The sequence below is a fragment of the Ochotona princeps genome, chromosome 15 (genome assembly GCF_030435755.1).
Source record: "Ochotona princeps isolate mOchPri1 chromosome 15, mOchPri1.hap1, whole genome shotgun sequence".
Taxonomy (NCBI): Eukaryota; Metazoa; Chordata; class Mammalia; order Lagomorpha; family Ochotonidae; genus Ochotona; species Ochotona princeps.
This window is the reverse complement of record NC_080846.1, coordinates 5481271-5497050: the sequence shown is the minus strand read 5'-3', so window position 1 is coordinate 5497050 and position 15780 is coordinate 5481271. Positions and strand designations below refer to the sequence as shown.

The window sequence follows — 15780 nt, the reverse complement described above, 5'->3', positions numbered from 1 at the left end:
GTACTATCTGCCCTAGTGGTCAAAGACTCAAGCCCCCAGATTCAAGCTCTAGGACAATCCCAGCACAGGCCAGTCCCTGGAAATTACAGTGTAAGGTCCCACCCAACTCAGACCAGCCCCTGGGAGCCCAGGTCTTGGTGAGCCTGACAGGCAAACATTTCAGGACCAGACATACAAACTCAGGTTCCAGGGCCAGGCCCACAGACTCAGTCCGCTGGTCCATCCAGGTCGGCCTGGGCTTTAGCCTCAGCTCCATGGACCCAAGTGGCTACCCAGCCACCAGGCTGGCCCTACTGGGCGCACCAGCAGCAAGCCTACTGTCGGATGCACCAAACAGCTTGTGCACTCTCCAGGCAGGCTCAATGAGAAGGGCTCTGAGGCTAGCCAGCCTGCAAAGACAGGAGTCCACACTTCCTCAAGTGCACAGTCAACGTAGGTCAACAAGAAACGGGAGAAAAAAGATGACAATGACTTACTACCACCAAAAGAACTCAAAGAAAAACAAAAGGAGGCAAAGGTCTCTATTATGGATAACAGAACTCAGGAAGACAAGATGTCTGTTCTTCCCTACTTCGAACTATACATTCAATACATTCGCAAATCAAAATCCCAGCAAGTTGCTTTGTGGCAATCAAACTGCTTCTAAAGCTTATATGAAGAGCTAAAAGACCCCAAATAGCCAAAACAACACTGCATGTAAGGACTGACACTGACTTCAATGCCGTGTACTTTTCTGAAAGAGCAACAAATAACTCAACAGAACAAAATACAAAGCCAACAAACGGGTTTTTGTAAATACAATCAACTGGTCATTGACAGGGAACATGGGCAATACTACAATAAAGAAAAATGTAAGGTTTTTTTTTAAGATTAATTTATTTTACTTGAAAGAGTTACACAAAGAAGAGAGGAAGGGAGAGAGAGAATGAGATCTTCCACCCACCGGTTCACTCCCCAAATAGCCGTAATAGCCAGAGCTGAGTAGATCTGAAGCTGGGAGCCAGGAGATTTTTCCTGGTCTCCCACATGGGTGCAGGGGCCACAAAACTTGAACCATACTCCGTTGCCTTTCGAGGCCAATAACAGAGAGCTAGATCACAAGTGGAGCAGCTAAGACTAGAACTGGCACCCATACAGCATGCCTGCACAACCCCAAAATAAAAGATTTTTAACAAACAGTTTTGGGCTTAGCATGGTAGCCTAGTAGCTAAAGTCCTCGTCCATATGGGTGCCAGTTCTAATCCCAGCAGTCCCGCTTCCCATCCAGCTCCCTGCTTGTGAACTGGGAAAGCAGTTGAGGACGGCCCAACTTCTTGAGACACTGCACCCGCCTGGGGAGTCATGGAAGAGACTACAGACTGTCTCAAGAGTTCAGAAAACTAGGGGAAAGAATGTGTTTTTCAGATTAATTGAATTCATTGCCTTTGCATATATCAACTGAAAAGCTGTCTAAAGATTAAAGAAAAATATATTGAGCATATTATTTGAAAAGGTAACTAACTAATTGAAAATAAGCATCTCCCATGTCTCCTTCCAGCACATACAGCTATTACTAACCACTACACATGCACCCTGGGACAGGTGCCACTGGGGATAGCAGAGGTAGGGCACAGGCACAGCAGACATGGAATACCTCTGTCCTTGTGAAATTCAAGCTTTACTAAGAAAAGCTAGACAACAAAGTAACAAAATAGATTGTATACAGATGCAGAAGAGAACTGCTCTGGAGAATAACAGAGAGTATGGCCAGGGCATGGGAGGGTGGGCTGCTGCCTTATAAACAGGGTAGACCCAGGGGTCTCACCATTAAAATTTTGTATGAAAAGATCTGAAAGACACAAGGGAGCCATACAGGTCTCTAGGGAGCTTCACTGCAGGCAGAGACCAGCAGGTGTAAAGACCAACCAAGAAAGCACCCCCACCTCACCTCAGCTTTTTTTTCCCAAAATTTCTTCTGTGTCTATTTTCCCTTCACCCCTCTTGATGGCTTGTACTTAGAGTGGACTCCAGACGCGGGTTTCTTGGCTCCCTACAGTTTCTCTTTCATCTGTTTTCCAGTACATCCTTCACACTCTGCTTTTTATTTATCCAAGAAAATCATTTTTATCAAGTAGTTTTTCAGTAATTCCAGTATTCTTCCTCAGAATTCTTGCTTTTCTTAGAACGTCCATTTGAAAAAAGATGTACTAATTGCCTACTACATGTCAAGATCTGAGAGTAAAAAAGATAATTAACACATGATACATGCCTTCAGAATCTAGTTACATGCAAAGACATATCATAGACAGGATATGCTGCAGAGAGCATATGAACAAAATATTACAGCAATTAGTTCTGTCCATTGAAAGAAGGGTGGCAGCACAGAAGAGGCCTAAGCTGGGATTTAGAGACCACAGCAAGGAAAGAACTTACCAAGGGAAATAAAATATCTTTTTAAGATAGATTCATTCATTCATTTATCCATTCATTTATTCATTTATTTGAAAGGCAGAGTATATGAGAGAGACAGAGTTCTTCCAACTGCTGGCTCACTCCCCAGATGACCAGTAGCCAGGGCTGGATCAAGCCAAAGCCAGGAACTCCATTCTGGTCCCCAGTGTAGGTGTCAGCAGCAAGCACCTGGCCATCCTAAGGAAGTGGATATGCAATGGAGCAGCTGGGACTTAAACCAGCACTTTGATATGGGATGCTGGTGTTGTAAGCAGTAGCTTAACACATCACGTCACAACATGGAGAAATGAAATATCCTGTACAAGCACTAGGATGTGTAGGTAAACAATGTGTTAGGTAGGAACGTTTGCAGACACGATGTGCTACACTGAAGACTAAGGAAACTAGAAAGGTAGACTGGAAACATACTAAGAGGCCTCAGTAGCTTCCATACAATTTTTACTATACACTTTATCAGGAACAAATTTTTTTCAGCCAATCACCAACAACAGATACATGTTTACTTCAGAATAAATTATGGCAGTTATTCTAGTATATATTAATCAGAAAATGAAAAGCTAAAAAGAAATATGTAAAAGATGAACACAAAACAAGTCTTTCCTCCAATGTTATCATGTCTCCTGAACATGTATCAAATTAATATGGACCAATGCTATCAACCAATAGCTAATATGTCTTCCATAATCAACAAATAAACACACTATTCTGTACTGACACTTCAGTTCTAACCTCCATTTTTGTTTAGATTGTATTTTCTTATTTGAGTGGCAGTTACAGATATATATGTATAGAGAGAGATCTTGTACCTACTGGTTCATTCCCCAAATGACTGTAATGTCTGAGGTCAGGCCAGGTCAAACACAAGAGCTTTGGAGCTATATCAGGTCTCCCATGAAGGTGGCAAAGACCCAAGAACTTGAGCCGTCTTCCCACCATCTTCCCAGGCGTATGAGCAGGGAGACAGGTTGGAAATGGAGCAGCATTTGAACCACCGCTCAGCAATTCAAATCTCAGCTGCTCTACCTTCTATCCAGCTCTGTTTAGGTGCCTGTAAAAACCGCTGAAGTTGTCCCAAGTCCTTGCACCCCTGTACCCACTTGGGAGACCCCGAAACAGCTCCTGGCTTCAGACTGGCTCAGCTCTAGCTGTTAAGGCCAGTTGGAGAGTGGATCTACATGGGCAAAATCTCTCTTTCCCCCACCCTCTCTCTTTTTCCTCACTCTTTAACTGTCTTCTCAATAAAAATAAATACATATTTTTTTTTAAATCATTAAATTTGTTAGTGTAGTAATAACACAGTTAACCCTCTAAAAGGCAAGGATAAAAGGGCTTTCAGCCTAGTTACTGAGTGCTTAATCATTTTTATTTATTCAAAAGGCAGAATGACAGAGACAGAAAGGATGGAGATGGGGGAGGAGACAGATGTGAAAGGGGAGAGGGAAGAGAGCAGAAAGAAGAGGCAGGAAGAAGGAGAGATGGGGACGGCTCCTCCATCGCCTGGCCTACTCCCCAAGTCCTTGCAGCAGCCAGGGAGGGTGGGCAGGACTCAGTGTTCCAGACAGCACCTGCTGCCTCCTGGGTGCAGGTACTCTAATCCTGGACAAGAAAGGAGAGGCAGAGGGAGCACTGACTCCCGGTCCCGGGTGTGCTGATCAGGGATGCAGGGATCCGGAGCGCCCACCTCTCAACCTACTACTGGAGATGCAAATCCTTAATTAGCATTTTTATTTTTAATTATGATTTAATCCTCATGAAAGCTGATGCCTTTACAATTTCAGATTAAGCAATATAACATGATTAAACTCATGAAAATTTAGCTAATTTCATCATTAAGCTTCAAGCCTGACCTAAAATAAACACTTCAAAAATAGGATATATACACCACGACCAAGTGAAATTTATGATAAAAATGCAAGCAAGTTTGGTTCATATGAGAAAAATCAATCAATGCAATACAACATATTCACAGAAAGAAATGACTTAAAAAACACCATCATCTCAATAGAAACAGAAAAAGCAATTGACAAAAGTCAAATGTCCTTTTGTCACAGCAACACTCAACAAACTAGGACCAGAGAATTTCAAAAAGCATCTGAAAAGCTCACAGACAAGGCTGTATTTACTGACTGGAAATCTCTCTCCTTAGCAAGGTCAAGACAGCCATGTCCTACGGCTCACTACTGCCGGCAAGGAGAACCAGAAAGAAAGAAGTCAAATTGGGAAGGAAGAATTAAACTCTATATGCGCATGACATGAGTCAGTCACAATTTTTAATCAGTAAACCAAAAATGATTACGGTATAAACTCGTTTAACATAGTAGTGGAATACAAGTCAACAGACAGGGCCATTGTGATGGCTCAACTGGCTAAGCGCAGCACCAGCATCCCATATGGGTGCTGGTTCATGTCCCAGCTGCTCCACTCCCATCCAGCCCCCTGATGATGCCTAGGAAAGCAGCACAGGGTGGCTCAAAGCCCTGGGACCCTAAACCTGCGTTGGAGACCATAGGAGGTTCCTGGCTTTGGCTCAGCTCAGCTCCAGTCACTGAGGCCATTTGGAGAATGAACTAGTGGATGGAAAACCTTTCTATCTCCTTCTGTCTGTAAATCTATCTTTCTAATAAAAACAAATAAATCTTTTTTTAAAAAATCAATAGACAGGGTCGGGTGGCGTGACCTAGTGGCTAAAGTCCTCGCCTTGAACGCGCCAGGATCCCATATGGGTGCCGGTTCTAATCTCAGCAGCTCCACTTCCCATCCAGCTCCCTGCTTGTGGCCTGGGAAAGCAGTCCAGGATGGTCCAAAGCCTTGGGACACTGCACCCATGTGGGAGACCTGCAAGAGCTCCTGGCTCCTGGCTTCGAATTGGAACAGCATCAGCCGTTGTGCTCACTTGGGGAGTGAATCATTGGACGGAAGATCTTCCTCTCTGTCTCTCCTCCTCTCTGTATATCTGACTTTGTAATGAAAATAAAAATAAGTCTTTGAAAAATCAATAGACAAAAATTAGTTATCAATTTATTTCAATATGCTAGCAATGAACAATCTGAAAATGAAATGAACAATTCCGCTTATAATAGCATCAAAAAGAACAAAACATCAAGAAATTAACAAAAGAGTACAACACATACATATACAGCATTGTTGAAAGAAATGAAAGACTGAAAACAGATGACATCTTATGTTCTAACTACTCAGATGACAATACTGCCAATGGGGGAAAAATCCTTTTAACAAATGACAGTGGGACAACTGAATACTGATATGTGAAAGAATGAATCTGGTCTTCTCACTGCATAAAACATATAGAAATGAACTCAAAATGGATCTAAAACTTAGAGTTTAAATTATGTTTTAGAAAAATACAGGTATAAATGATCTTTATTTTTAAATACACAATGATTTCTTTTAAAAAGATTTATAGAAAGTCAATGACTGCAACTGAGCCGTTCCCAAGCCAGGAGCCAGGAGCTTCCTCTGGGTCTCCCAAATGGATGCAGGGTCCCAAGGTTTTGGGATGTTCTCTACTGCTTTCCCAGGCCACTAGCTGGCAGCTGAATGGGAAGTAGAGCAGCTAGGACACAAAAGAGCACCCATATGGGATCCCAGCACATGTAAGGCGAGGACTTTAGCTGCTAGGCTGCTGTGTCTAGCCCTCAAACCTTTGAAAAACAAATAAAATTGGGCCCCCAGCAGCTTAACAGGCTAATTTTCTACTTGCAAGCACTAGCATCTCATATGGGCACTGACTTGTGTCCCAGCTATTCCACTTCCCATCCAGCTCTCTGTTTATGGTCAACAGAGGATGGCCCGATTCCTTGGGTCATTATACCCACATGGGGAGCCAAGCAGCTCCTGGCTCCAAGCCTCAGATCAACCCAGCTCTAGCCGTGGTGGTCATTTAGGGAGTGAACCAGTGGGTAGAAGATCTCTCTGTCTCACCTCTCTATTAAGAAAAAAAATCTGCATGATGGCTAAATTGACTAATCCTCCCCTTGCAAGCATTAGGATCCCATATGGGCATTGGTTTGTGTCCTAGCTGCTCCTCTTCCCATTCAGCACCCTGCTAGTGACCTGGGAAAGCAATAGAGAACATCCCAAAGCCTTGGGACCCTGTATCCACATGAGAGACCCAGAAGGATCTCCTGACTTCAGATCGGGTCAGCTCCGGCCATTGCCATCATCCGAGGAGTGAAACAGTGGATGGAGGATCTTTTTCTCTATAAAACTGCTTTTCAATAAAAAAAATAAATCTTTTTAAAAATTATTCCTTTCAAATAGTCAATTAAATGTTTTTTAAAAACAAAATAAATGAAACATTTGTATATCAGAAGACAATATGTAGAATGTAAAAAGGCAACCTACAAAATGGGAGATGATTCTTTCAAATCACTTAATAAAGTTTTATATCCAAAATACACAAAGAACTATTAAACTCAACAACTGAAAAAAAAACAGCTAAAAATGGACTAAGAATCTGAAGAGGCATTTTTCCAAAGACATAAATTTCTAGCAAGGACAGGAAAAGATAAACCAAACCAAAATGAGATATTTCATGTTCAGTATGATGATTACAAATTTAAAAAAAAATCCTTGGCCAGGTAGCTTAGCAGCTAAAATCCTTGCCTTGAACACACCAGGATCCCATGTGGGCACTGGTTCTAACCCCAGCAGCCCTGCTTCCCGTCCAACTCCCTGCTTGTGACCTGGGAAAGCAGTCGAGGACAGCCCAAAGCCTTGGGACCCTGCATCCATGTGGGAGACCTAGAAGAGGCCCTGGCTCCTGGCTTCAGATTGGCTCAGTTCCAAATGTTGCAGCCACTTAGGGAGTGAACCAACGAATGGAAAATCTTTTCCTCTGTCTCTCCTTCTGTCTGTAAATTTGCCTTTCCAATATAAGTAAATAAATCTTTCAAAAATAATTAAAAAATAAAAGTCATATAAGTACAAGAAACCAATCTGAAAAGGTAAGAACATATGATTCCAACTCTGGATAGCTACACAAAGGTGGTTACAGACAGCACGAACATTAGTAGTTGGCAGGAGTTCAAGAGAAGAAAAACCAGGTTGAACAGTGCACCTATTCTGAGCTACAAGGGTTTTCCAGCTCCACAGAGATAGTTCAAGTAACGGGCTCCTGCCACCCCTACTGGAGGTTGGCCTGAGCTCCTGGTGCCAGCCCAGGTCCCAGCGCCACCCAGGGCCACTGCAGGCAGCTGAGCAATACTTCAGTGGATGGGATCTCTAATAAACAAAAACAGGTTAAAAGGCATCAGAGGCCTGTACAGCACAAAGAGTGAATTCAGATATAAAATGTGAACCTTAGCTAATACTGTTATCAATATTGGTTCATCAATTTAAACAAATGCACCAAACTAATACAAGATAACAGACAGTAATAGGAGAAATTGTACGTAGGTGAGAGTAGGTGAGAAATATGTGAAAACTATACTTTCTGCAGCCCTAACACTACCCTAAAGAATCTACTTACAACACATGCTTAACAGAGACTGCACCAAATTTTATCCTCTTCTCATGATTCATAAAACTATTCAGCATTCTAAGGAGAGGAAGTACAGATTCTTTCACCACTGTAGACTATCAGGTACAACTGAATCATCTCTTCTTCTATAACTCCTTCCGACTGCACCTCCTCCTCCACCCACATCAGGATTATTTCACAACCTAAATTTCTGTGTTCATATAATTACTTCCATCTGGATGGCTTTTGAAGATTCCATAGTCTTTGGAAACATTTCTGTAATTCATGGATATACTCCAGTCGTATTATGAGATATGGTGACATTACTAAATTGCCAGGCCTCTTGTTTTATTCACTTTATTCATTTTTCATGAGGTATCATTTTATTAGGAATCTGTGTTCAGAGCAGCGGGGGACCCCAGAGTGGAGCAGCGGGACAGGAGGAAGCTTGTATTCCAACCCTGGAGACTCTCGGATCCTCACCAAGGACTATCAGTACGGCCACCAAGGACTACATCCCAACTGCCAAAGAGACCACGGGGAATTAGAGTGCCTTCGGAGGCCGAGAACTCTGAGGTCATTCACCCCAGTTTGGATCTACCACATGGGATGGAAGAAACCCAAATCCTTCCTCGCAGGATCCAAGGTCATCGGAACAACAGCCAGGAACCCTGAGTGGTCCACAGAAACAGAACAGTAAAATTCCTTTGGGACTAGGGAGAGGAGCTTTCTCTGGTCCTGGGCATTGGATCCCCACCCTCTCTTGCAATGACCATCAGGGTCGCTCCAGAGCCCCCCCACAAACACACCCTCCCACACACACACACAAATTAGAATAGACAGACAGAGAACAACAAGGAAAGCTTAGAACCAGACAGGAAACGGTCAGCGTGGACTCACACATACCTTTGTGTAGGACACAAAGATTAGTTACTCCTCACTAAGGTATTGAAGATTTCTCTGCACACCCCTCCTCAAACTGTTCTGCACCTCAATTGTTGACACATGCCTTGTTAGAGTTATAACCCAGTTTAGACTATCTTAAAATCTGCCAAGTTCAGCAAAATTATGCTTCAGCACTATAACCTGCTAAATACTACAATGAAAATAGACACGAGACAACTGAATAGTACCTTATAGCCATTTTAAGGTGTATAGAAGCCAGTAGTATACAAACTGAAATTGAAATGTCAATGAAGTAGTCACAGGATGTGGTTAAGAATTTGCATTTTTTAACATATTGGTTATTCAATACCATGTCAATTAATTCTATAATGTTGTAAATTGTCGTTGATGTTATGCTGGGGCTTTAAATTGATCGGGATGATATTCTGCCAGCTCTGCCTGCAGACCAGAGATGGTCTCCCCAAGAAACCACTGAATTTACCTGGACAATAAGATGCTGGACTGTATGCTTGGTATACGCTTGCAATGAGAGAATCTTGACTGAATTTGAAATGTAATACAGCAACAAGGTGGAGGAATCCACCATGGGGGGAGGCTATGGGGAGGCGTTGGGGGAATCCCAGAGCCTATGAAACTGTGTCACATAATGCAATGTAATTAATAGAATATATATATATATATATATATATATATATATATATATACACACACACACATATATATATACACACACACAAAAAAAAGGAATCTGTGTTCATCTGACACATCATTTCCAAAAAAAGAGAAAAAAATCCTTGTTCTCTAAGGCCCTTAAGGCCCTGAGGAGTCAAGCCAGATGATTAGATTTGAAAGCCTCATTGCCCCTCAAGAAAGTTATCTGGTACATGCAAGAACAACCTCTCCATACCCCTGTTTCCAAACGACCCTCCCAAGTCATCTTTTTTAGCACACTGTATAAACCTCCTTACTTTTACCTTGGTCTTTCCCAGCTTCATCGACATGCTGAAAATCTTTCAATGTATGAAGGTTACTGAAGCCCTCTCTGCAATGCTGAATAACTCTCTTTGATCCGTTCTTGATAAGATAATCCATTAGCGTAAGGGATTTGTACACATGGCGCCAGTTTTTCCCATGGTCACCGAGTCTCTGCCATAGCATATTCATAATCTCCGAGAGAGAACTCGTGTTGAAAGTCAAGTCACTGATATCCAACATGAGAGAACTAGAGGGACCCCACGGGTCATTGGAAGTTGCTTCCCTGACTTTAATTTCTGCATCTGAGTAATTTTTCACAAAGTTTTTCATTTGCCTTCTGAATGCCATGAGTAAGACAAATTTAAAGGTGAGACAGGTGATGATAACAATGAAATAGAAGCTGTGCCATTGGTTTACAATGCTCCTGACAGGTAAATGGTCCCCAACTCCAAATGATTAGTCTCCATGTTGATAAAGTACCAATTTCCTACAAAGCAAGCATAAAAAATGCACCAGTTGATAAACATATATAAATTACTTTTTTAATGTCTACAGAAGGAGATGATGTTGAGGCATAGTGAGTTAGACCACCTCCTATGACAGCAGCATCCTGTATCACAGCACCAGTTCAAGTCCTGGCTGTTCCACTTAGGATCCAGCTACCTGTTAATGTGTATGGAAAGACAGAACATGACTTCAGTATTTAAGTTCCTGACACCAAAGTGGAAGACCCAGATGAATCCTGGCTTTGGCCTGGCCTGACCCTGACCATTGCCACATTAACCAGTGGACAGAAGATATCTCTGTCTCCCCAGGCCCTCTCTGCCTTTCAAATTTATAAATAAAATCTTAAAAAGAAAAAAAAGTTTCTGTAGGAAATCTATTTGGGCAGCAACAGAATAATTATGAAGCACTACATGAACAACGGACATTAAAAATGGCATTTGTATTTGTACAACTCTTTTCAGGGCTAAAAATATTATGTCCTAAAATTAACTTAAATGATGGCTTTGAAAAAGTGAGTCTTGGAATCAACTAGTGATCCTAGGACTGCATTCTTCTTAGAACTAGAAGTCATTAGAATCTGATCTAAATGTCTTGTTACTATTGTAAACTGAAGTCAGTCAGCTATTGAGACAGTCACATCTCAGGAGACTTCAAGGGAATTCCTAATCCCATAAAGTCAGTATTTAGTCCAGATAATGCTGGTAAATTCAAAGGAATGGGTAAATTACTTTCTTTACTCACTTCATGAATAAAAATATGAATTTAGGATTACAGTGTTGACATTAACATTCAAGTCTGGAGTGATCAGCATGTATTTGACAGATATCAAAGAGATGATTTTAGCTGCTATAAAAATACATTCAAGCACATTTTGGGCATAGTAGGTAACACAGAAGATGGGCTATGCATTGTGGTGGAGTGGTTTAAGTTACTGCTTGGGATGCCCACCCCATAGAGTGCTGGGATCCAGTCTGTTTCCAGTCCAGCTTCCTGCTAATGTGGATCCTGGGAGGCAGCAGGTGGCTCAAGGGCTTGAGTCCCTGCCACCACAATGAAGATCAGGATGGAGTTCCTAACCCCTAACTTTAGCCTGTTCCTGTGCCCACTGCCACAGGCATTTGAGGAATAAACCAGCAAATGAAAGGCCTGTCACTCTGCCTTTAAAATGAATAAAACCAACAGGGAAGAAAAAAGGAGAATACCTGGACAGCCACACCCCATATTAGGTTGGTTTGAGTCCTGGCTCCCATTTCTTGGATCAGCTTGTTCAATCTACACCCTGGGAGGCAGCAGATAACGGGTCAGGTTCTTGGACCCCTGCCGCCCAGTTGGAGACCTAGATACGGTTCTAGGCTCCTGGCTTTGACTGACCCAGCTCTGGCTCTGTGGTCATACAGACTGAACCTGAAGATAGATGACCACTTCCTGCCTTTCAAATGAAATAGATTTTAAAATTAAAATATACATACATTTAAACCTTAAAAAGGAATGGAGTCCCAGAGCTTCATATGATGCTTGTGAATTAATCAATTCATAATTTATATGAGACTATTCCCTTCCCCCCTTTTTCACTTTTTGCATTAAGGTGAGTCAGTTAGTTTGCAATTTCTCTAGAGATTCATCATTTACGGTGATGAAGTTAATGTACCAAATTGATTTCAAGCCCTGCTGAGCACCCAGGCCCACCAAAGCCTGTGTAAGCTATAATCAGATTTTACTAGCAAAACTGCACACACACACACACACACACACACACAAGTAAAAATGTTAAAATCCATAACGAATGTATTTGTCATTTTTAGTTTTGTTTCCCCTCCTTGACCTTCTCAGATACTAGCTTAGGCTTGACGAACTTGTGTGTGTACTGAAGAAAACATATTTTTTCAGAAACATCCTAAATGAACCATCATTCCTGTTGCAGAAGTCAAAGGAAGTCATTATCTTCTTTTCTGGCACAAGTACATGCATCCTTAGATAAATGAGACAGAAAATCTATCATTTTAATTAATATTTCTCAGAAAGAGATAGGAAGAAAAAGGAAAGTATATTTCTACAACCTTCTGATTTTTTCTCATTTGCACTTCAAATATAGACATTCTATCTGCCTTTATGTACAGCAGAAACCTGATTTATGATTCAATAAGCTATTAAAATTTTCAATCATGAGAATTTTCTATTGTCCTTTTTCTCCTCTTGCCAACTCATTCAATGCAGATACACTGTAACATTTGCTTATAGCAACAAATATTGATTGCTCCCTTTACAAATCTATTTTTTAAGAAAGCCTGTTAAAACTGTAAGTGTTAGAAGCAGACAATAGTTGCTAAAATTCATTTTTTTGGATAGCCATTTATATTCTGGAGGAAATTTTAGTTTTCAAGTTTTCCTATATTCTCTAATCTGCATTCTTAAATTTTTAGAAAGAATGTAAATAAGGGTTCTGCTCCAGAAAAATATCAAAATAATACTCTTGAATCCAATACAATGGCTTAATATGGATATGCTTGACACCATACAAAAATTAAACATAGTCCCAACCATCTAACCATTAAAATAACCACAAAAAAGAAAGTCTAGATAGTGAATTAATACCACTTACTAATTAGTATCACTTACTAATCACTTACTAGTATACTGCCCTGAACAATACTTTGCTACAGGAACAAAGTATACACTATTCTATTTCTTTTAATGTTTATCTATTTTAAAGGAATAGAAACAGTAAGAGAGTGATAGAGAAAGATTTTCCATCTGCTGGCTTATTCTCCAAATGCCCATGTTAGCCAGGGCTGGGCCAGGCCCAAGTAAGAATCTGCAGATCCCTTAGGGTCTCCCATGTGGGTGGCAGTAGCCAAGGCACTTTAAACATCTGCCTGCTAGGGTGCATTATCAGGAAGCTGGACTGGAAATGGAGCAGGTGGGACACGAACTGGCACGTCATAATGGGATGCAGGATCCCAAGAGATGTTCACCCTGCTAGACCACAACACCTGCCCCAACTTACTACTGCTGTCTTTTCAGACCAACAAGGAATTCAATTAATTGGTATTATTTGTAAACTATATGTTGTTTAGACACCTGTCTACATGTAAATGCTTGCTTTACTCATATCATCAAATAACTTTGAGGTTGCAGTTAATTATGCACTGCATAATGAGGTTTTGGTCAAAGACGGACTATATAAGCAATGGTGTTCCCATAACATTACATCACCTAATGATACAGCAGCCCTCTAAGCATATTATGTTCACACAATGATGAAATCACCAAATGACATGTTTCTCAGAACGCACCCTTAAGCAACACATATGGTGATGTACTACCTGGGTAAATGTCCACACGGGCGTTTTGATTGTCGGGCTACCCACACCATTATAATATTTAGAAGAAGAAAGTGAATGTTTTCATGTCACAAATTTCTGTTTCTTTTCTGAGAGGCCTTCACTGACCTTGGTAACTCCTAACGTCTCTCCTCACACCCTTCTGAGTGCCTGTTCATTTCCTCCGCGCTCCTTACAATGGTGTGTGTCTGTGAATTCACCCCGGTCTTTCTTCAAGACCAAACTAGAAGCTCCTTGTGGGCCAGGACCTTGGCCACTGCATCCACCCCTTAGCTCTAGGCTCGGCAGACACCAGCAATATCCTCTGGGACAAAACTGCAATGGCTTTACTGCCCTAGACTATAGACACTATTATTTTAAAAAATAATAATAATACCTAGCTCTTGTAATCATCAAGTAAAATTCTTGAGTTCTGAGCAAACATTTTCAAATCAACAAATATTCCTAAAGACCTACCATTTCTCTTTTGCATTTATTTTTTATACTTACATTTCTCTTTCTAAAACATGATCTCTACCTTCAACAACATACTATTCCTGCTTAGTAAAGGAACTGTTCTCCCTAATAGTCCCCCAGCTAACAAATGCTAACATACAAAAGGTTTCTTAGTTTTCTTTTTAGATTTGCCCACTATTGAAATGCTACTTCCCCACAACATCTCTTATCTAAATTGTCACAGAAAATGATTTAAATTACCAGGTATCATTAATCTATAGAATCACAATCTCACCCAAATCTCTTCAGGCTGAGTTTTAGAACTCGATTTTTATTTTTCTAACTTTGGATTTCTGAAAGATAGTGCAGTGCCTAGACCATAGATAGCATGACAGCCACAGTGAGGTGAGCGGTCGCCTCACACAAAGCCAACAGGTAAATATTTTGGATAAAGACTGGAAATGGCCTCACATAATGGAGGACCTGATCGCCCAACGGGACGTGGAGAACACAAGCTGTTAGCGCCTTTTGCATTTTGGAACTGAAAGTCAGGACCGGAAGAGCCGGCCAGACGCGGGCCAAGCCTGACAGGAGCATTGATGGCGAGCAGCGCCGAGGAGGGGATTCTAAGAAGAGGGCGGACGCCACCCAGGAGCTGGAGAAGCAAGCTGCCGCCCCTGCCGCCCGCAGCCCGCCCTTCAAGGTGCGTGCGGGTTTGAGCTCCTGCCCGCCATTTCCCCCGCCGAGGCTTAGCTCCTCCGTGACAGACGGCTGGGAGACAGGCTCGACCTGGCATGGCCACAGCCGGCGTCCACTTCGTTCCTTGATCAAGCAGGTGAGAGCGAGCTCCACGCAGGCGGATGGAGAGACCCAGCCCGCTTCGGCCAGGCAACCCCCTCCGCCTCTGCTGAAGCCACCACTGAGGCGGTGCCTGAGGCGCCGCAGGCCGGCCCACGGGGAGGGTTCTAGAAGGAGGAAGGGGCATCATGGCGTCTCACAGCAGGTATCTCCCAGAGGCCGCCCTCCACCCGCACACTCAAAAACTTTGAGCTGTTACCTCAGGTTGAGGCCCAGGAGCTGCCTGTGGGCCTTTCCTCTCTCAGGTTCAAATCCTCAGGGTCTCCGGCTAGTCCCCCTCGAAGACTCTACCCACTTCCGCTTCCTCACTTCCGGTCCCTTGCGTCCGCTCCCGACAGGGCCTGGAGCAAAATGGACCGGAGGGTGCTTCATATGTCCGCCCTGAAGGGTATCCGGTGACAAGAAGGAAAAAGACTTTAGAGTGTAGGAAAATGGTTAGCAGACAACCGTAGTATTTGTTTTTTAGCTTCACTCATAGTTATAATAGCCAAAGTTATTTGTACAGACATGTGCAGTGTAAGGGATCGCTATAAATTAGATAAATTGGGGCTGGGGTTAATGCTTGTAATCCTCCATTCAAAGAATAGATGTTTACAGGGTGTGCTGCTAGTGTCATTGTAACCGCCTCAGGCAGCTAATTGACACCTCAAGGATGGAAGAGTGTAATCTGGAGAGCCGCAGCCCAGCCTGTGCCGTGGACATGCTCAGCTGGACTCGCGCGTGCAGCCACTTCGTGCCAGGCAGTAAGGACCCTGAGGTAAAAGTCAGCCCCGTGTGTTTAGACTCCTGGGGGTGACAGACACCCTCACAGGAGAATGTGACAAG

At 42.4% G+C, this 15780-nt stretch overlaps 1 protein-coding gene across 1 annotated transcript in view; it reads right to left on the bottom strand.

The window, feature by feature from the left end:
- The window catches only part of ENTHD1 (ENTH domain containing 1), a 128237-nt gene extending 113025 nt beyond the window's left edge, over positions 1-15212 (bottom strand). The window contains exons 1-2 of the mRNA XM_058673448.1: positions 15155-15212; positions 9814-10301 (exon numbers count right to left, since the gene is read on the bottom strand). Coding sequence (XP_058529431.1) covers positions 9814-10162 — 349 coding nt within the window. The 5' untranslated portion in view covers positions 10163-10301; positions 15155-15212. The remainder of the gene's footprint in view (positions 1-9813; positions 10302-15154) is intronic.
- Between the last annotated feature and the right edge of the window lie 568 nt (positions 15213-15780).